At 27.7% G+C, this 23,538-nt stretch overlaps 1 protein-coding gene across 2 annotated transcripts; it reads right to left on the reverse strand.

Annotated features, from left to right (window-relative positions):
• Nucleotides 1-357: 357 nt before the first annotated feature.
• LOC113552908 (glycogenin-1) lies at nt 358-14,698 on the reverse strand. 2 transcript variants are annotated; one of them, XM_026955923.1, is made up of 8 exons: nt 14,155-14,698; nt 5,832-5,967; nt 5,550-5,724; nt 3,309-3,471; nt 3,121-3,247; nt 2,879-3,059; nt 1,820-2,458; nt 358-1,672 (listed from the first exon to the last, which is right to left on the reverse strand). In XM_026955923.1, exons 1-8 carry the CDS (start codon nt 14,165-14,167, stop codon nt 758-760), a joined length of 2,349 nt encoding a protein of 782 aa, XP_026811724.1. In that variant the 5' UTR covers nt 14,168-14,698; the 3' UTR covers nt 358-757. The 2 variants fall into 2 exon arrangements, with proteins under 2 accessions (XP_026811724.1, XP_026811726.1); XM_026955925.1 differs by lacking the exon at nt 1,820-2,458 and having other exon boundaries at nt 14,155-14,692.
• Nucleotides 14,699-23,538: the final 8,840 nt, after the last annotated feature.

Here is a 23,538-nt window from a genome sequence, read left to right on the forward strand (position 1 = left end):
TCAGAATAATCATCTTTGTATATTATCATTAGATTATTTCTTAGTCATGTATTAATTAAATCAGATAATTTTTATAATGTGATTTATCTATGTAATGACACAACAAGAACGATCCTATTTTATATTTTATTCAAGATTATTTTTATTACTTTAGCAGATATATTTTCACTATAATTAATTTAACTTATGATTAGAAAAATTATGACAATTAATCAATGAATATCACATTATTACTTATTGGTGAATTGGATTATACACAAATTAATTCATTAGATAAATTTTAGAATTATCTACTCAAAATAACTAAAAAAAAAAAAAACATGGTGTGGTTTAACATTTAAATAAATTACAACAATATTAATAAATATAATATTATACTCAGGAGAAAATTTATTTTTTTTCCTTGAAAATAACACGTGTAGGCAACCAAACATTGATATAACAACAGAAGTATTCACATATTTTAAAAATATAAATCCATTCATCTATTAAAATATTATTATAATCAAATAGTTAATGACTATCTCGCGTGAATTGGTTTAATAAAACATTTTAATGAAAATCGCATATAAATAAGAATTAAAGTGTGCAAGAATTTAGCCTAAAACAATTATTGGCTCCGATTGTCCATTAATTAGTTTAGCCTATTTTTTGTTAATAAAAAAGAAAATCAATAAAACTATATTAATCCGAGGAACAAAACAAAACGTGTACATAATAATATATGGATTGATTATAATATTGTTTCATAATAGTTTTATTTTTTCTCAGGAGATTTGGCGTTTTTGGAAACACTCTGCGATCCTTTATTAGTACGTTTCGGGGCTACTGGTGGATCATTTGAGACTAATGGTGTGGCATTATCAACAGAGGTTTGGGTTGCTTGAGCTGTTTCAACAGATTGAGATACGCATTTTACTGGCTCATCCGTTTTGGGTACAGGTGATTTCGAACTTTCTTCAACTATTGGCTCTGTACCGGTAACAGAAGATGGTGTTTCTTTTATAGGATCCACTGGTTCCGGTATCGGTAATTCTTGTTCAACTGATTTTAAAGTACACGCTTCAGATATCGGCAGTTCTTTTGCAAGTTCCGCTTCTGGCTTAGTCGATTTTAACTCCACTGACTCTTGAGACTCTTTAATAAGCACATCAGATTTTATTGTTTCTTTCACAGATTCTACAGGTACTTCTACTGGTACTACTACTGGGTTTACTATTTCTTGAGCTATGGTTGCGGGTGTAGTCGGAGGTGTTGGTGCAGTAATAGTAGGAGTATCGGGTGTCTTTAACTCTTTTAAAATATCCTTGGACAGGTCAAGCTTTTCCAGTTGTTTAACAGCCGGATCACTACTATCGATTTCAATCTCAGAACTCACTGGTGGAATAGTAGTTGATGTTTTTTTCAAAGCAGATTTCAATGGCTTTGGTTCTTCAGTGTGCACAACTTCTGGTGGTATTGATGTTTTTACAGCAACAGTCTCAATATTAACTTCTGGAGTACTTCCAAGAGTTTCATTTATCTTAGACCATATATTAGAAAAGCTGTCCTTGCCTAAATAATCCATGTTTCCTTGTTCCCAAGATTGGCGTCGAAGAAAATCTTCTAAAGCTTTTTGTTCAATGGTTTTTTCACCCAATGAAACCCTTGCGAATTGTCCAGCCAAACCACCCTGAAAAAATGTATACATTTAAAGTACATACATTGAAATTAGAATATTTCTAAAATTGATTGTATTGTACGTATTATTATATTTTATACATGTAACGATATATTAAATTATACGATTATGTACATTTAATAATTATATAATACTTACATCTATGTGACAAATCTGGTCCTTAGGTACCTCGCAATGTGTCGGAGAATCAGGACGACAGTTAATTACACTCAGACTGGAGATAGGGTTATTGGGAATATCATCAGAACATGCAGGATTTTGTTTATCACTTATTGACCGATCTGGCATTTGCACTTGCTTTTGCTCATTGAATTCTCTAACTTCTTCAAAATGTTCTCTATTCTGCTCATCATTTCCAAATGTATTACATTCTTCCACTAGATTATTCTGAAAACTACAGTCTCTTGTTTGCTCTTCCGTATGGGAGTTATTTATACAATAATTATTTTCCACTTCCTGATCACAATGGTTATTCGAGTATACTTCCACCAAATGTCTATCACCATCAACATTTTCTTTTTCAACTTCATAATTTGTTTGCTCAACTTTTTCAACCAAATACTCATCCCAAGGGTCAATAAAATCATAATGTTCCTCTTTTGGAGGATCATGAGTAGGAAAATAATTATTATTTGAAGTATTGCTATTAAAAGTATAATTATTATCGAGAGTGCAATTATTTTGATTATAAGGAGTATAATTATCACACGTATAATTGTTATTTTGGGATTTGGGATGAAAATCATAGGAATAACGGCTACTGAGGCGACTTTCTATCTGTGTAAAAAAGCAAAAACAAAACAAAACGGTGCAAGTTACTTGTGTAAAATTATAGAACATGTGAAAATAAATCATTAAAAAAATACACCATATAAAACTAAATGATCGCATGCAAAAAGCCAAATAACCATCAACAGAAGCCCCAGCAGCAGTTATTAAGGATGAGTGTATGCATGTATAATTTAAAAACTAAATGTTAAGACTAATATCTAGTAAAGCGTTTAATCACTTTACATACCATTTTGGAGTAGTTGTAACACTGGATCTTTTGAATATTCCTATTTGAGCTTTACACAACACAAGTTAGTTTAAGCAAACAGTTAAAACAATGATTTTAGTACATAGGTATTCGATCCCAAAATGTAAAGGTAAGCCTTATAAATTGACGAATTTAGTAGTACATAAGTAATATGTTACCATTTCGGTGGAAAGTCCAGGGTGGACATGCCGACAGAACAAATCCCACCAAAGTTGTAATAATTCTTGTAATCCAGACCCCCCGTGGGTTGAAGTTACAAGTCTAGTCTCAGTATTAAATGACTGAAGCCAAGGTTTGCTAGAAGATATAAAGTGGACAATCTTCATATTTTGGCCAAACCTGAGAATTTTTTTTGGTTATATTACATTTTTAAACAAAGAAGATCGCATTAATTTCCTACTGTTTTAGTGCCGGTAAATATGAATACGTAGATGACCAAACTACATTGTAGGTAAATGATAAATGTTTTGAAATATCTGTGTTAGACCATTCTTTGAAAAACATATTTAACAGCCCTTGGTCTCCTCCTAAAAAAAAGACGCAATCGTATTCAATGCACAATAACTGTTATAATAAAATACACTTTACCATCGAATGATCCTCTAGTCCTTGCAAATTCTAATAGTTGGCCGAATGTGTCCTGAGAAGGTTTATACACAAAGACACCAGAATTGAAGCAATCTGGCCATCCTGGATCCGGAGCAGCCGATAATTCTTCGCGTTCAAATAGTTCATCACAGTTTTGCAACACCTTTTACATATAATTAATTTGATAAAATATGACGTACAATGACGCATTACCTAAACTAGTTTTCTGTACAAAGTCCAGCTAAAAATTGTTTTCATTACAATCAAAGTGAACTTTGTAATCATTGAATTATATTATGTTTGTTTTACTTCGGGAAGTATTGTTTTTTTGCAATATAATTTTTAGAAATGAGTTTTTATTTTTATTGCCTATATAGGTATGTATTATACAATTATACATAATACATATACACAATATATTATATACATTATGCATATACATAATAACGAATAATATATTATTATAACAGAAATCTATACTTACAATATTTACGCTTTTATTTTTCTTTATACTTATTTTGTTGATACATTACAACGTATATGTATATTATATATTATTGAGTACTATGTACTATGAGTAGTTTGTCAAAGTAAAAATGTGTAATACTCATTAAAATAATATACATTATAATTTATAATATCCAAAGTGCCGAAAAAAAGTTAATAATCATTTTTTATAATTATCGCATTGCCTTTAAGAATATTTAAAAAGGTTTTAAATTGTTTGTATCAATAGAATACTTACAGGTACATTGTTAATGCAAACACAAAATAATTTGTTCTAAAACCTAATTTGTATATTTGATTTATTACGAAATACTACATAGCTCTAGCTTACATGGTAGGATCGTGGGAAAATGTTTTATTAAGCAATACATAATTAGCCTATATAAGTAGCACTGTTACAATGTATATTCAAAAATAACATTAAGCAGTATTTTTGTAATCTCTGATTTTACATTATACTTCAGTTTCAGTACATTAATGTAAGTGATTCACACATTTAAACATTAGAACCGTGTAAATGCGCAGAGAACCTAAAATTCTTTGGAACGACCCCAAATACAAAATGTCTCAAGTGCTCCGACGTTGGCACGAGTCTAAAAATACTAATAAATAACTGTGCTGAATAAATATACATTTTCGTAACTACGCATAATAAACTAAACAAAAATTTGCCACTGATTAGACAATATTAGATATATCAAAGAAAATTATAATTACCAGTATTTTATAAATAAACATGTACATGTATAAAACGGTCACATCCCTCTTTTTAAAATATTAATATCATAATTTCTTGGTAGCAACGTACTAGTAACCAGCTATGTACGTAGACTTATAGGCGAGATAATATTTTGTTATAAAAATATTGTTTATACTTATATACGATAGAAAAAAAACAGATGACATTTTTCTTACGGAGTTATAATAGCTAATAAGGATGTTGTCGCCATAATGTTGAATTCCGTATAATAACGTTACAGCCACCATCACAAACTAACATACCAGGGTGCTTATATAAATAAAAATATAGAGGGAGGGAAGGTTATACTATACTATACTGTATTAAATATAGTATACATCTATAATTCATACCTAATTCATGTGATAAAAATATTTTACAATTAGGACACGAGAAGTAGTTATGTAATTGAATCTCAATGAAATAATGAAATGGACAGAGGATTTATGTGGAATTACTGTGTTTGTTATTTATATTTTCAAGATGAAAATATAATAAGATAATGGTTGAAAAATCGAATAATTACATATAGTAATAGTTATTGTTAGACCAACAATTTAGTCTTAAATTATACCTAAATTCAAACTTAAAATGAAACAGTTGAGCTTAATATTAAAAAGTATTTTAAAGTATTCTTATAATTAATTGATTAATAATTTAAAATGTACATATATTATTATTAATAATATTGTTTACTTAAAAATATTTATGATAATTGATCGAAGAAATGTATTGTTATTTTTGAAGCTAATTTGGAGTACTCCAACTATAATTATTTAATTATTATAATTTATAACGTTAATATATATAATTAATAATATTATACATATCGACGAGTATAATAAATAATAATAATAAATTATTCGGTATTCCGTAAGAAAATCTAGTATCTACCTATAGATGTAATATTGATACCAACAAATCGTATTTTATCGGAAGCACTTACATCGTGAAAACGATATATTAAAATTTAATAAGAAAATTATTGCTTATACCAATGTGTCTGCATCGAGGAACACGCATTTATCGTAGCCGGTAAACGTCCAGCAATGCAGTTTGGTGAAAGTCACTCCTAGTTCGGGGCGACACATCAGGGCCAAGTGTGTCTGATCCTTGGAATCCAATACGTCCACCACTTTGACTTCATCGAATACGGCTTCGATCTGTAGTCTACATAACAATTAAAAACAAAATTGTTTAGAATTTACACGAAAAAAAAGAAGATAAGTGGAGCAAAACTCAATGTTATGCATTGCGTTTCGTATATTCAATCGTACTTCATAGGCGCCGTTACGCCAGGTGTAATTAATATGGCCAATTTGTGCACTGTCTTAACGGCTTTCAATGAATGCGCCAGGACCAACGCTCCTAAGGAGTAAGAATCGTTCGTGGCTAATGTCACCCATGCATTGTCTGAAAATAATCGAAAAATCAATAAAAAATGTATTAGGTATAATACGTACATAGGTAGCAAATCTTGAATATTTCATAGTATAGATAGTATACATATATGTATTTTAAAAATACATACAACTATACAAAAAAAAGAAGAATCAAATTATTTAAAATAAATAGCGTGTTTGTCGAGTGTAACAAATTATGAAAAATTTCTAAGTCGAAATAATAAGCAATAGATAGTGACATAATAACTCAGTCATTGATTTACAATTCTATTAAGAGCTATAAATACATCATTCAAATTAAATTATTATAATTTTTAAAATTGTAGGTTCAGTTTATATAAAATCACAAATAATATGTTTTTTATATACTAACTAAATTAGAAAATCAACTATTTACAAATTATCATACGTAAATAAATATTAATTAAAAGAAAATAAGTAATTGCTTTACGTTATTACTTCTAGTTTAACACGAGTATGCCTAAACGCCATTGTTTGAAGTCTGACCAATGCTACAAATGATTGATGCTACTTTAGTTTACTGGTTTGTTTACCGATTATTTTGATTTACTGACACGTGTGTGTTATAATCAATATGCTAATTTATCAATACAAATTAATAGTGTGGCGTATTGACTTGTTACAGAATAACCATGGTTAGTTATTAAACAATATTGTAGGTATTATATTTTATTGTAGGGGCACCATATTATATTAATTAATCATTAAAATAAACATCAAAACTTAAAATAAATATTTTTTAACATAATATGGTATACTATTGGTAAATATTTATATTTCATTATAACTAATAAATTAAATACTATTGACTATGAAATCCATAGTGATTATAGTTATTTATACTTAAAAATTTTCCCATACCTACTATAATGCAGGTGTTACCTTTGGTTGACAGTAATTTAGTAAACAATCCAACGTAAACTTTTTTTGTTTTGTTTAGAGTTTAAATTTAAATATGATCGAATTCGGTCGTCTTATTATAGTTACTTTTAAAATAGTTATATCTATATATATGGTTTACAATACCATAAACATTGAAGATCGCAAAGAACGTTCGTTATTAATGGATTACTGGTCTACGATTGGATTCTTTGCACTCGTAGAATACATTACCGACAAGTATGGCCATGTATTTTATTTTATTTCAAATTTAATTTGCTCTGCTTGGTAAATTTACAATAATCATGTATTTTATAACTTATTTGAAAAACTGTTCTAATTGAAATCAACTTGTTCGAAAATAGAATAGTCTAAAAAAAATAGCTAACAATAAACTCAATGCAACATACAATGGTGTGTATTCCTTTTTAATTTTCAGGTTGTTTAACTGGTTACCATTTTACCAAGAAATTAAGCTTGGCATTTCATTGTGGCTATATTTCAAATTTGGGATTCAACAATTATATACCAAATTAGTAAAACCAGTGTACCAACATAGCAGCTCATTGTTCGATCGTTTTATGGCCATTACAGACATTATGTTCATGAATTTTGGGCACATTTTTTGGAATTTTCCAATTCGTGTTTAATCATCAAGTTCAAATGGATTTTCACATTTAAAATCCCACACGGCTTATTCAAATTATTATAAATAAATAAACTGAGTGATTTATTTATCAATTATTTTGATGAATGCGGTCACATATTTTTTTTCATTCATTTTTTTAATATCAATAATACAATAATATTCGATAAACCTTATTATTTATTCAGTGTTATTTTTGATAGTAAATACTAAGTATAATATCTTGTAAGAGTTTTGTAAATCTGTATCAATATGATAAACGGGAAATTTGTTGTTATTCCTATATATTTTATATATTTGTCACTAAACTTTATATGTGCACACAATTATAACTATTAATAAATATATTTTTTATTATTCATAAAAGAATTGAGATTAAGATGACACAACTTTTTTTAAGTAAATTTAAGTTTTGGAATTGTTCCAATGCTTGTTGCTTTGGCCAATATATTACTGATTCAGTTACATGAGTTATCGATTAGTTGAGTTACACATGGGTAATTATAATCTATAATTTATAAGTTATAAGTAATCGTAATCCAAATGCAGAATATAATACATTATTATCATATAAATAGTATACATTAGGCAATTAAAAATTACAAAAACATAATTAATAATAGAATACTAAAACATTGTAATCGGCAATCTAAATTTTAAAAGTTGTACAATTTCAATAATTGTTTATTTATTAGGTTAACGTTATTTATATACATACATATTATATAGGTGTGTGCAACTTTTTTTTTAGATTTATCAATCAATAACAACTAAATACACTTTTTAGAATTGACTCAGTACAATTTATGAACTCAATTAATTGTTGCTTCAATAACTATAATATTATATTATTCTGATCAATGAAATTATACATATACATATTACATCGTAGTGTGTAAAAGTATTAAATAATGATATATTCAATAATTTTGTGATTTTCTCATTAATTTGGAATGTACCAAACAAATGAAACAAAATTAATTCTGGGCATAAAAATATGCAAATAGTTCAAACATAATATGATAAGTCGTCTTACTACTACGCCCTATGTCAACCAAAATACCTATTGCTGGCACTAAATTAATGTTAATAGCTATTACATAGCAATGTTTGTATACTAATAATATTTGTAGTTAGAATGATAAATTAAAAAGTTATCGTTATTTTTGTTGGTTTAAGTAATCGAATATTATATAGTGCGAACAATAAAAATAGTAGAATATATGATGTTTTTACATTCTTGATTTTTAATGAAATATTAAACATCAAATATTAATGAGAGAGATCAGATATCACACCCAAGCGGTATAACGATTTGAATCCACAAAAACGTCAGCGTGAACAGTCCCAAAATGTCTATTTTTTAAATTTTCTCCAAAATTATTATAAGTAGCTAAAAAGTTGGCTGATAGCTCATTAAAAAGGGATTATCAAGTATATACAAAATGTGAAATTAAAAATGTTCAAAAAAAATTATTTAATTTCTCACAGTTAAAAAAATAGTTATTTTTTGCTAGATTTTTATTTAGCGTGATAGATTACCGAAACTGGAGAACAGATTTTGTTATTTGGGGTCTTGTTAGATTCATATTGGGTAGGAGAAGTGTATCGGTGAAGATTTTTAGAACTTTATCTTCAATCTTTAACTCACTTCAAAGCTATAAAGCTGAAAAACATAAAAAACGCCCAATAAAATGTGTTTTAATTTTTTTGATGCTCTGTAGTGAATTAATTATATAAGATTAAAATATTAACCGCACTTCTCCTAACTAATGTGAATCTATCAAGACCCCAAACAACAAAATCCGCTCTCTAATTTCGAAGATCTATCTCACTAAATGAAAATGAAAATAAAGTACATTATAGGTACATATATATATATATATATATATGCCCATAATATAGTATATTGCCCATAATTGTAGTTTATATTTATTAAAAATGTTTAGTTATACTGTATAATTTCTACACTAACAAAAAATCGAAATAAATACACAAATAAATAAGTAAAACAAGAAATAAAATTATTTTAGATTTTACATTATGAGTGAACTATGGAGCATTGATAACCGTAGTATAGTTTTACCATGTTTTTTTTATTTCTGTCATCTACTTTTGAAGCAGTAAAAATATATCAATCTTCAATTTGTGATCAACTATTCAAAATTAAAAAATGTCTATTGTGTACTTTTCAAAAAACTTGTTTTCGATCAATAGACCTATAATATTTTTATTCGTGAGTCAGTGTAAAAAAAACTATATAATTTAGACATTTCAAGTTAAGGAAAAATAGGTAACCATTTTATTAATTTTATTGTTATTTATCAAAAATATTATTCATAGAGACTTGATACTATTTGTGATTTGAAAATTAAATGTTCAAAATATTGAGATATATTTTAACTTTTAAGTTATTAATATAATAATCTTATTCACACATTAAATATTTTCATTTTTTTTATGGTATGTTAGTATTGATTTAATTTATAACAACTATTATGTGAAATAATATTAACAATAACTAAAAAATACGTAAGGTTTATTTTTGCTTAAGTTAGTTAGTACAACCTGCCGTAGTAATAATTATAATTTATAAGCCACATAAATACGTAATAAAATATCTTAGAAATACTATTCAATGACGGGGTTCACTCGACACCCACTACCGGCAGAGAAAAGTAAATTTACATGTTTTTTTTTTTTTAATGTAATAGTTCATTAAATGTAAATAATTAAATTTACTTAAGAAATAACTTTTAAATAATTTTGAATTAGGTACATTGAATACGTTAAATTTTACGTTAAGTACCTAAACGCTTTAATCCATAATTATTATATAATATGTAAACGTAAAAATAATATCGGCCTATGAAGCCAAAGATGTATTTTAACCAATAATAATAATGATAATAATAATAAATAGTATTTTATTTTAATTCAATTGTACAAATTGCAATTTCTTTAAATACATGATAGGGTCAAACTAGGTCAATTTTTGAGTTATCTACATCGAAACGAGTGTACTAAACACACTTTAATTTAAAAATTAAATTATAATATTATATTAAATCGTATATTCCGGCATTTGACTTTGAATCTAAAAATAACATGATAAGACGTTTGAGCCATTAAAAAATATAAATATATATTATATCTAAAGACCTTCAGGTAAATAGTAAATTATTATAAACCTAGTTAGTCAAATATATACATATATATATGTATAAAAGTTCTTATAAACAATTAATCTAAATGCTTATTCGTAGTTATCAGAGTTAAAATTTACTAACGCAAGAACATTTTAACAGCATAGGACTGTACAAATTTACTACCTATTATAAAATAATAATATAATTTTACTGAAGACAGTTGCTATTATAAAATACTGATAATGAATCAATATAATATTTTATATTATTTTAAACGTTAGTTATCAAATAGTTCACGGGTATTCATTGCGTAAGAAAATTAGTTTTGGAAAAGTTTAAGATATGCCTATTATTACAGGTATATGGCTAATAGACATAATAGGTATATTATTTACTTATATTTTGTTATCAGTCGAAGAGATTACGAGTATTATTTTTTCGATTGTTTTTAAACATGTTAGAGTAAGTATTACATTCAAAATGATTAGCATACTTAAAAATAATATATTTATAACTTGTAAATATTAAAATCATTCTATGTATATTGTTTAATTTATACATATTTATTTTAACTTATTAATAAAAGTGAACAAAATATTTAAGACATTTATTGAAATTTGACAAGTTTTAAACAATATATTTAATCATCAAAAAGTATTTAAAATATTTAAATTTTAAATTATGTTTATCGTATACAAAAATATTTATTAATTTAATATATAATATGATGCTAATGAATTACTTTTAATTATGAACTTTGGAGTACGTAATCTTAATGTAACTTTAGAATAAGAGAGATGATACTGTGAGTATTAAAGTATATAATTGGCCTTTAAATAAATTAAGGTCGTTACTACTAATCGCAATGCTAAGCGAGTACGGCTTATATTCAATCATCAAGTTCACTTATTCAGTATTACCAAATTTAATAAACAAGTTCAGTATTAATTTGAGTAAGTAAGTGCACTCAAGATTGTTTAAATTACGATTGGTGTGTAATTATCGTCAACATTCAAATTAAATTTTACTTATAATCAAAGGAAACTAATTAATTATGTATAATTTTGTTTTAAGAGACCCATTTATAATTTATCAAACTAAACAAATTGTAAAATAAATAATATATTGTTCAACTTTCAACAATTTATTTTAAAATCACCTTAGTTACCCATATAATTTACACGCGTTCGCACAAAAGTTATCATGCCAATTGGTTATAGCTATTACTTATTACCTTTTATTCATTTATAATAAACATTAACCTGTCGTGACTGGCTTATGAAAAAATATGTTATTTAATCATAAATAATATAATAGTGTCTAAAATATAAATAGTTTCAACTTTCTTTACCTAAGTTTTTTTATACAGTAAAGTACCATTTTAGGGCATCACTGAATTAGTATCTGATTTAGTATACCTAATAAATATTAATATGTTTCAATTCCTATAGGTACTAGACCTTATAATTTTTTAATGGGATATGTATTATTGATAGTTATTTAAAAAAAAATGTATTATCGACAAGTTAAAACTTAAAATTGTAATTAAACTTCTATTTATCTCACCAAAAAAAAGCTCTTCAGTTTATGATAGGTATAATAGAAATGCATTAATTTGTTATCAATATAATTATTTGAAACAAAATTAAAAATAAGAGAAAATATATCATAATTCAGAATAATTTTGACATAGTATTTAAATTTTTACATAATATTATGTAACATTAATGAAGGTAATCAAAATTACATATTATACTTTTTTTATAAGTTATAAATTGAGAATTGTTTATAAAAACTAACTGTCTCTTTGAGTATGTTCCTTTTACTTAAGCAGTTGTGAAGAAATAGATTATAACTGTGTGTTATAATACCATTATTGAAAAATATACAACAAATATAATTAATCTGTACTTTATTTAATTTGTTACTCGGCGTTATATATTAACATTTTTAATACGTATATGAAAAACTCGCAATCGAATTGTACAACTTCAATTATAGTAATACCTTTTAAATGTTTACTATGATTTTAACGATATAGCGACTAATTGAATATCTACAGTGTTAAATGTGGAAAATATATTAAAGTTATATAATTATGATTTGGCGTAATTGGTATATCATATATATATATATTTCAACGTTTTATCTGCGGGACACCTTTCGGCATAATAATAATCTACGGCAAACAGGTAATTCCGTTTCGGTTAAATATTAAAGATAAACCAAAAGAAACATTTGAGTAGTGGCTGTAGCTGGTCAAAATATCATCACTATCAAAAATGTAGATTATTTCGATCACATTGAATTATGTGCACTTTGAGACTTAACACCACATGACGATCTTTATACATGTGACGAAAGCTAGAAGAATACGAGATCAATGAAATCAAAATTCAAAAGCAAAAAAGCGCGCAACTAAAAATCTAGAGTTGAGTATAATGCGTAGTTATAACTGCGCAGTCGTTGATGTAATAATAGAGCAGACCACTGCTACGAAGCTACTATATATATTCATATATAGATGTATAAATGAGAAATTAGAAAAATCGTCATGACTATAGCTATATCACTGTGATCGCTGTATAATTCAACAACACGGTAGTCAACAGGGTTTGTGTTTGAAGGGGGATGTAAGTTTTTTCAAAAATTAAATAAGTTACCTAACGTGATCGTGACGAGGCATCACTAATTTATTTTTAAATCGTTCTATTGCTTTAAGCTTATATGAACTTTTTGTTGCGCAAAAACGGCGAATTTATATTAAAAAATTGCATTTGATTGCAATTTCTGTGTTGCGTTGTTGTTGTTCACGGTCTTATTAACAACTATGAACACGATATTCAATGAATGATCTTTTCGTCGTTTCAAAAATGCATTTTACTAAAAAAAATACGTTAAAATGATGTCATACAGTTATGATGTAGAGATTAGGAACATTCACATCCACACAGAAATTGAAGATGCGATTGCGGGGCTGAAAATCTACCACCAACGACGGGCGTGACCGTAAGAAAACACGCGGTCGCGGTCCAGTCGTCATCCCGAGAACGAAACAAAGAAAAACATAGCTAGAGATAGAGAAAAAGTCGCCGTCTTCGGCGTGCAAGTCGAAAACTTATACGCGATAATAATGCTACATAAATATGAAGTATAACAATACATGTTATACGAGGTCCGTCCGTACTGGATAATATACAGGGTGTGAGTCTGGCAGTTTTACGTTAAACGACGTCAAATGAAAATCGTATATTTTGCACATCACAACCAGCGTCCATCGACAGTATACGGCAATCCGTAATCAACCCGTTCGTACTGCAGTTTCACAGTATCTAGATACCCACGCCAAACCGTTTCACGGGACAGCGCGGGAGTAAACACACCCGCTGTATACCAGTTACCAGCTAGTATTCAATGCACAGACACACCCTGTATATTATGCACGTATTACTATAATATAACATAACACATGTAATAATTGCAAGGTGGTAGTTTTACTCACTCGATGACGACATGATTCGCGTATCGCTTTTCACCGGTCGTCGTCGTCAGTAGATGTATAAAATATTGGATGTCTCCTCGGCCGCGGACTCTGTTGTCCTGATGCAGCGGGCGTGCACTCGGGTCACCGGACACTCGCGTGCGTGCGTGCAGGTGTACTTGCACGGGTCGGTCGGTTCGTTGCACAACGATATTCGCTGTGCGCTATATGCCGCTCCAAGTATAGTATACGTGTACGATTCGTGTGCGTGTGTAACAATCTTCGCGGGTGACTGGGAGGGAAGACTTCAAATTTTGATCGACGACTGTTTGGAATTCACGACGATAGCGTTTGTTATCGAAAAATAATATAAATGTAAACTATATCGTTTGGTGAGTTTTAGTTTTCCTTTCCTCCCGGAAACGCGTTATGCGGCAAACGACGACGGGAACGGCAACGACCACTACGACGGCGACGACGGGATCCGGTCAATGTGCACTGCTGCACGAGAATGACGCGCGACTCGGCCGGTACGTCCTATACGGTCGTGCGGCGATTGCGCCGCTGCCGATGCGTGCGTCGCGATTCCGGCGGCAGCGTTCGCCGATCGCACTCATCGTTTCGATTGCGTTGTATAACAATAATAATAACGTCGGTGATTATGATTATAAATAACAATGTAACGTGCGCCCGTGCGCGTACGGCCGTGTGAACGCAGAGTGCAACAAAATGCTGTTTTCGGGGCTGTCCGTCGAATCGTTATTTTGCCCCGGCGTTTGTGCGCGGGCCATGGGTGAGAAGCCGAGCCATAGCAGTTGTATAAACGCTTTTATTTTCAAAATTGAACACCGGTGTAAAACATTTATGAGTTTCTGTCGAATCTGGAAAATAATAATTTTTAAACAATCGATGTCGATACCGTAACCGCTAATGTTTTACACACTCCTTATAAATAAATAAACTAAAATAACCAAGGCTAGGTTATTCGCACTACTCCCGCAGTTTTCAAACGTCCATACTGTCTTTAGCACTCGAGTGCAATCAAGTGCAGATTTTCACGGTTTTTACGAAACACATAGTAATTATTATCCATATTCGAGTCTCGTTATTATTATTTGCTATAGATACAATAATAAAGAAAATTCCAACCGTTCAAGAGAACACACGGATTAGGTGTGCATATACAGACGTACTCATCACCTTTTTTTATAATTTAAAAAATCCCGTCATCATTCCATCATAATAACCACTCTGACGTATAGTAGTATACTGTTATTATATGTACCTACCCAGTACCCATAGAGCTACTCGTGCACGCGGTTATGTATATGCTGCGGTATATACCTGGCGGTATAGTCGGTGCATTTATGTACAATGGCCACTGCTAGTGCACTATAATAGTGATACAATCGTATCTACTGAGGAAATGAAATGTGAAAATATTTCTCGTCGTCTTTGAACGCTCTGTATGTACAACATATTAGACGTGCAGTCGTATGCGCGCCGTACGCGACCGTGTGAGCACATGTATAATACTCATATATATATGTGTGTGTGTGTGTGTGTTATGCGATGATATTATTATTATTAAGACCAGCTCCGATGACGTTACCTATTACGAGTATTTCGTATAATAACTTTGTATCCGATAACGGACGCTTGAACGTATAATAATAATAATAATACATATTATAATAGCGTACACACTATGCAGCCCTCCGAGACTCCGCGTGGCTCGTACTACGCGGGCGTATACAATATTATGATGATGTGTGGGACCCGCCACGAGACGATGCTCTTATCGCTTTGGTTATTTTCTCTCGACACACACTGATAATATTTATTATTATTATTATTATTATTATTATTGCGAGTTACGACGACGACATGTATATACATATATGTATTATGCCCCCTGACCTCGGGTATCGCACATAGTAAAATGACGTAAATCTCGCGCGGACGCTGCACGCAGGATTTTTATTCCTGGACGAAAGGTTTGCTGCAATTGTTAATTGTATTCAGATGTTTGGAATTACAGACAATTTTAAGTGGGTTTTCTAAAAAATCATAATAAAAATAAGAAATTTGTAAGAAATATCTCGTCAACAGACAGAGGTTATGCGGTCTATGGACTAATAATATGACGTGTATTGGTACCTATATGCCGTATATATATTCTTACTACTCTATGGTATACAGAATCTGGAATAGGCACCTTGCGTATATTAAACACTGCAGTCATATTATGACGATATTTTGTTGAGAACATACTACACTATTATCGCATCATAATATAAAACCGTGACTTTTGTATTAAAATAATATAACCGTGAGCAGCCTTTTATTCGAAAGCGTCCAGCTACACTTACTTTCAAAGCATAAATTAGGCTTATGACGACTTATTGTACAGCCTGTTCCACTGAAATAACAAAACAATTATATTATGATATGCGTAGTATTAGGTACATAAAAATTGACAACAATATTGTTTGTAGGTATATTGGGAGTAAGACGGAAAAGCTTATTCGAAACCAATTCGTGTTATTATTACACTGACGTTTAAACGTTTTTAGATTCCTAAGCCAACGCCGTTGGACTATTGGACGATATTGACGTCGATGGTCGATCGCAACATTGCTATGTACGGTTTTTGATAAATCGTATTTGTATTATCCCGTCTGAAATGTACAGTAGTTTTTTACACCGCTTGCAGACATTCTCGGATGTATAAGTACCTATACTAATATATTACAGTCTACAAGTGACAAGTTTCGTGAATTCTGCATTGTTATTGTATTTATTTATTTTTTTTTGTAATTCTCGGTTTTATTTTATCGCACATCCGAGTTAAATAGATACTTGACTGGTGTTTTTTTTTTTATATAATATCATTGATCATAATTCATAACAGTTTTTGTATACTTATTGCCAATGATTGATAAATTAATACCTTGATTTCATATAGGCACTGCTAAAACTCTGAATAAGGCTTAGCGATAACGATAAGATACGATACTGTTATTTACTATTATTTTAAAACGTATATAATGCATAATATTATGTAATTGTATATTTTATAATCAAACAACACTCACTATTTCAAATTATAAAAATATAAAATAACGTTTTTGAAAATATTTTGCTTACATAATTTACAGTCAAAATAAAACAAATTTATCAAAAAAAAAAATATGCAGTAAACATGACCTAAAAAAAATTACACGTCCATATTACACTGAGACTTTTAAAATAACATGGACAATTGATAATGATATAATATGTATTACCTAATTTGAGTTATTATATATTTTATATTTCGAATTTTGGGTATTTTTCAATTCGTGAACGTCAAGACGTTCTAAAATATTTCCCCCATATTATGGGTTCTATATTTGTTTCTAATAAGGATGAGATCTAGATTTTTTGGGTTCAAAAATAGCATTTGCGATTTAAAAATAAAACTCAAATCGTTTATTCATCTTATCCCTAAACGCCAGTTGTGTCCCTCGACCGGCCATATGGTAAATTCCTGATACGAAATTTTATGTTTCCAATACGTCTCTGCATTTACGGATATAAAAACATTTAACTACATATTAAACTATCATAGCTTATAAAAATAAAGATATTTAAAAAAAACACAATTAACAATAAGAACATTAAAAAAAAATACGAATTTAGAATTTCTCATAGGTTTTGTAAACGTTTTCAACAATCAAATACTACATATTCATCAAACGAAATGATTTCGTAAATTTACCGTTAAAATAGTGTTGATTATGAGTCTCAAATTAATATGTTAAATCGTTCGAGAAAATATTTTTAAAAAGTAAATGACGCCAGAGTTAATAAAGTAATTATAATAACACGGTTCCGACATTTTTTACGCTTTTAAATAACAAGGGTTTCTTATTACTTCTTAGTTATTATTAATATAAGCATTTTACATTTTGTATTTATTGATCCGAGATGTCTAATAATTAATAATATAAATACAACGTGTATATAGAAGTCAGAGCATTAATCGTTTTCACATTTATACATAGTATATACCTGGTTAAGCTATTTGATTTACTATACTTACTTAATATTATATGTTTTATCTAGTCTATATTAATAACATGAGTCAAGTTAACTCAACTGATTTAAATTGAAACTAAAAAACGTTGCCAAACTTTCAACAGACTACTCGATATTTTTAGTAACTAAAATATTATTATATAGTTCATTTAGACTTCTCGAAACTATGTTATATTAATATAGAATATAATAAACAATTAAACAAGTGTTTTCAGTTAAATGTAGTTGAGCTAAGTATATAGTTGTTATGGGCTTACAGAGGGGAAGCGTTGGGAAAGTAAATCTTCATTATAGTTTGGTTCCACCATGATTTTGCAGCATAAGAAACAAATTTCGGATTTATATTATCAAAGATAATATAATATTATATATTCGTACGTTAGTTTTTTAAATTTAAATACGTCACAATGATATAGGTATATTATGGCAATTGCTGTTGTAAATAACAGTAAAACAAACTATTAAACGAAAACGCAATTTAACAGAATAATTTCTTAACACTAAAATATTTGACGTAAACCCGTTTTTTAGTACGTAAAACGTAGTTAATTATATTTTGTTTGGCAAATTACCACCGATGGCAGTTAAAAAAAAAAAAAAAAAATAAAGCTTGTACAAGAAATTTAAAGTTTGATAAATGTCTGGCAAAATATATTATATATTAATATATATTTACTGAAGTAACTATCTATTTCTGATAATTTCTTAAAATTCACCTAAAAATTCAAAAGGTAGTAGATTATATACTAATTTACGTAATTCATCGCTGCAATTTTGTAATCGATCAAATTAAGTTAAGATTGACAAATCGTAAATTATTTTGGTTATTTTGTACAACATTTAGTCATCAAAAATTGTACTTATGTCATAAATATTCAATATATTAGACTAATCATATTTAATAGTTATCATAAGATTTGCACTTTGATAGATTGAGATATCAGGGTGTTGGGTATTGTAAGGACTTATCACACATCACTACATATAGTACATTTAATAGTTAAAAATTAGGATAGTCAAAATATTTTAAAACGAATTCTTGATCATAAAAAATAAGATATACTATAGTATAACTCATTATTCATACATACAATTATGTTAATGATTAATTATAAAAATAAAAATTATCAACACTTGAACTGCCATTAATTGGTTCAAAAATTTGTTATTTTGTTTTTCAAATACTTTTATAATTTTCTTAACTTTTCTTAGTACGTATGATGTTGTAAAAATTTAAAACAAAACTTTGAAAATGCATACAATCAACTACAGCTGTAAATAAATTTTCGAAGTAATCGGGTCCAAAAATAAGCTGATATTATTCCTGTATTAACTATACTTCTAGTGACGTGGATTTAAACAGTCATTAGTATGATGAATTATATTCTACATTTCTATCGATACGATGGCTGGATTTAGTGTACGTCATGATGCAATTAATGGGTCAGGTCACGGTCTTAGTATTGGAATTGAGGAGTAAGATAAAATGCAAGCCATGTCTGTTAGCGACTAGGCAGGTTCATATTATAATGTTTATAATCATAATATATTTTTATTTATAACGCTTAATTAAATATTTGTAAAATGTCTAAATAAGTTGAAGTTTATATAAAAATATATTTAGTTTAATAAAATATTAAAATGTACCTTTTATTATTCACGGCTCATGTAATTAAATAGTTTTTTAAAACGGCGTAAGAAATTATTTTTTTAAGTTAACCTGACAATTGTGTTACTGTGAATAGTTCGTGGGTTTCCAATTTGTATATAATATATAGTCATTGATTAAAGAAAAAAACAAAATAATTTGTGCGCAAAAAACATGTACTTGTTGAGAAAATTAAATATGTGTTGGTATTTATTCAAATGATTAGACTTTAGAGTTGATGAGAGTATTTGCATGTTTTAGAAAAAACGGCTTTGCTATTACTTACCTACGTAGACTTTATCGGCTGTCCATGCAATACATTGGTGCCCATTGGCCATTTCTGAAACTATATTTACATGATTTCATAATGAGGTGAGTACGTGATAATGACTGGGGGGCTAGGAAGTTGATGCATTTTGCATTTTTTTTTTGGAACTTTTTAGACGATGCTCTCCTGACCACAAACGTGTTTCATTACCATGTGAATCTGAACAACTAATTTTTATTTTGCATTTCTTTTTTATATTTTTTGGTGTTCATTACTTTATCTTTTTATTGTATACAAATTGCCTATACAAAACTCCTTGAAAACTATGTACAGTGATTATGAGAATGTAAAATTATTATAATAATATAAGAAAAGCGAACATAATTATTGGTTATCCGCTTTAAAACTTGAGAACATAAAGGGATTAAAAACATCAATAGCTTCCATACATTTTTTTTTCATTTTTGTTAACTGTTAAGCACTCGTGTTCATAAACATTTTTTTGTGAAAGTTCCTTGAATTAATACTTATACATAATAATATAGCCATATAGGTCTTTATTTAGGTGAGTGGTAAATTAATTTTAACACTTGGTTTCTAAATCAAAATTATTTTTCTAAAATAAATATTATACAGAGCGATTTTTTTTATCATTAAACACTCATTATTTCAAAAAGTATTAACTTTTTTCAAAATTTTTAGTTTCATGCTTTTCTAAAATTATATCAAATTTAATCCTTTTTTTTCACCCTTACATTTAATAGTGAAATCACTATCAACTTTTAATTTTCAAATAGCAACCTATATTAATGCCATAAAATAGAAGGGCTATTTTTTTTATGAATTTAACGTTAAAATCATTATTTTTCATTTAACTGTTAAATGAAAATGTTTTATGTATATAAGTCACTGCGAATAATGTTCTTAAATTATAACAGAATAATAAATATCAATATTTATTGTTTAAATGTAATTTTATTTAAATTTGAATTTCAGATGTATATAAAAAATAATAATGTTAGTATATTTTTTTGGTTCTATATAGATATGATATTGTTGATCGTCAAAAGTTTAATATCTGATGTAGTTTTTTGAAATTATTTAAACGTACTAAATTCCACTTAATTTACGTTCTTGAACTGTGTTTTTTTTTCTAGCAGTTTGAAATTTGCAATTTAATATTTGAAAGCAGTGTTAACAAAATTATATAGTAAATTATAGCAAATTAATTGAAAATTTTTCCCAAAATCCTAAAGTTCTTAATTGAAAGTTAAAAGGGCATACAAAAAAAAATTATTCTGGGAAAACTAAGGTGAGCAAATACTGAAAATTACATAACAAATTATAGCAAATTAATTTCAAAATTATGCGAAAGTATTGGAATTGTAGCTTGAAGTGAAATGGAGGCAACGTCTTGGACGTTAACTTTAGACTTCCCTAAGTACCAACTTGATCCAATTTGCTACCAGGCATAACCTCCAACGTTGAAAATCAAATCATTTTTATTTCCTAAAAGGTTATGTTTGATAGAAAAAAATAAACACACATTATTTTAAAATCAATTTATTATTTTAACCTTTTTTTCTCAGTATGGGAAATGTTGAGATATCTTATTGTATACTATTGAAATACCTATTAGTTTAAACAATGATTTTTAACTATCGAACTTGATATTATCAAAAATAAAAAATAAATCTGTTAAATATATTTTATAGTCAATATATCTTGACCATATTAAAAGCAGCAGTTTATTTTATTTTGGAAAAATGAAGCTAATTTAAATACATGGAAAATTAAAATTTGAATAAGTTTTCATTAAAAATTTGTTACTAACGATCAAATCATTACTATCATTTATATACTTTTAGTTATGTGTTATTCGTTACAATATTCATTGTTATTAATTTTGAGATATACTCGTAACAATAAATGATAATAATAATTTACTACCGTAGGTAATATACGTATGGTTGCGTTTTGCGTATACTTGTATAATGTATATTTTCGAATAGTAATAGACGCTTGTATCCAATATATCCGTTAATTTTTCGCAAGAGATAGAAGTTGTATTTTAAATAAAATAAGATTTTAGAAAATAACGCGCTCCTAATAATTATTTTTACTGAAGATATTCATCAATGAAATAGTCCTTCGATTGTAATATGCTGTAGTGGCTTCCTATTATAAGGTAACATATACGTATAATGATATTGTTATTTTAAAATAAATTACAAAACATTCGTTTTTTATACATATAATTTTAAATACATATAAAATTACCAGTAATATTTAAAAAAAAAATTAATATAAATATAAATATAAACATAAAATGTTGCGAAAATACAATAATATTTTTATATTTTAAAATAATAAGACAATAACAATTAACAATAAGTAGGTAAACATTATAAAAAACCCATAAATATTAAATTTAAATTTTCGTCACAGTAATAATTGGTTAAAAATGTAATTTAGAATGAATCATATAAATTTATTATTTACATTTTGGTAAACTATAATTATTAAAACAATGTATAATATTATTTTTAGGAAAATATCTTTTAATTTTTATAATTTCTTCATGTCGATATGGTAATTTAAGTATTTATAATTATCATTATATTATAACGATAAATATTATTATTTAATTACTAAATAATATATATTTTGTGACGATGAAAGTATCAAGTATCAGATATTTACAATGATATAATTTATATTATAATGAATTACTTTCATAATTTCACGTGCCACAAGATATATAATACAAATTTGTAAATATAAGTAGTAAATCAAGATCATTTTAATTTTAAAAACATATAGATTTCTAATAATAAATTACACAGATACACAGTAGTCAGGTTATACAAATACTATATAGTTATTATATGAACACATATTATTAATTAAACAATGGCCTTATTTGGTAAAAGTTATAATAACTCAAAACCTTTGATCCATTTAAAAAAATAAAAATGATATGAAAAAATACTATTGACTAGAATTTTGTAAAATCAACATCATAAATAAATGTTTAAGTATTTAAATCTTCGTGTAACGAAAATACAATGTTTAATAAATATTTATGTAAATTTAATAAAGTTAATAGGTTTTGGAAAATATTACCTACATACTAAATTATTGCAACGTCTAATGATCCATTTTTTTTAAAACTTATTATCATACAAGACTAATGTAATTTTGAGTAACTAATGGCTTAATAACAATTGATTTCTTGATCATACTTTTAAAGTAATTAAGATTTATGCAAACATAACAAAATAATTAATATAATTATATATATTGACAATGGTTAATGCTGTTACCTTTATGCCTAATGCCTACATTTTGAGTAAGTACATACCTATTTAAATGAAATTAACGTGAAAGCGTGATGTTTAAAACC

The sequence above is a fragment of the Rhopalosiphum maidis genome, chromosome 2 (assembly GCF_003676215.2).
Source record: "Rhopalosiphum maidis isolate BTI-1 chromosome 2, ASM367621v3, whole genome shotgun sequence".
NCBI lineage: Eukaryota > Metazoa > Arthropoda > Insecta > Hemiptera > Aphididae > Rhopalosiphum > Rhopalosiphum maidis.

What these genes read in the sequence shown, in the direction of transcription:
- LOC113552908 (XM_026955923.1), bottom strand. An exon ending in GGCGTAACGGCGCCTATGAA is followed by an intron (nt 5,725 to 5,831) that starts GTACGATTGAAT and finishes ATTGTTATGTAG; the next exon opens with ACTACAGATCGAAGCCGTAT. An exon ending in ACCAGATTTGTCACATAGAT is followed by an intron (nt 1,673 to 1,819) that starts GTAAGTATTATA and finishes ACATTTTTTCAG; the next exon opens with GGTGGTTTGGCTGGACAATT.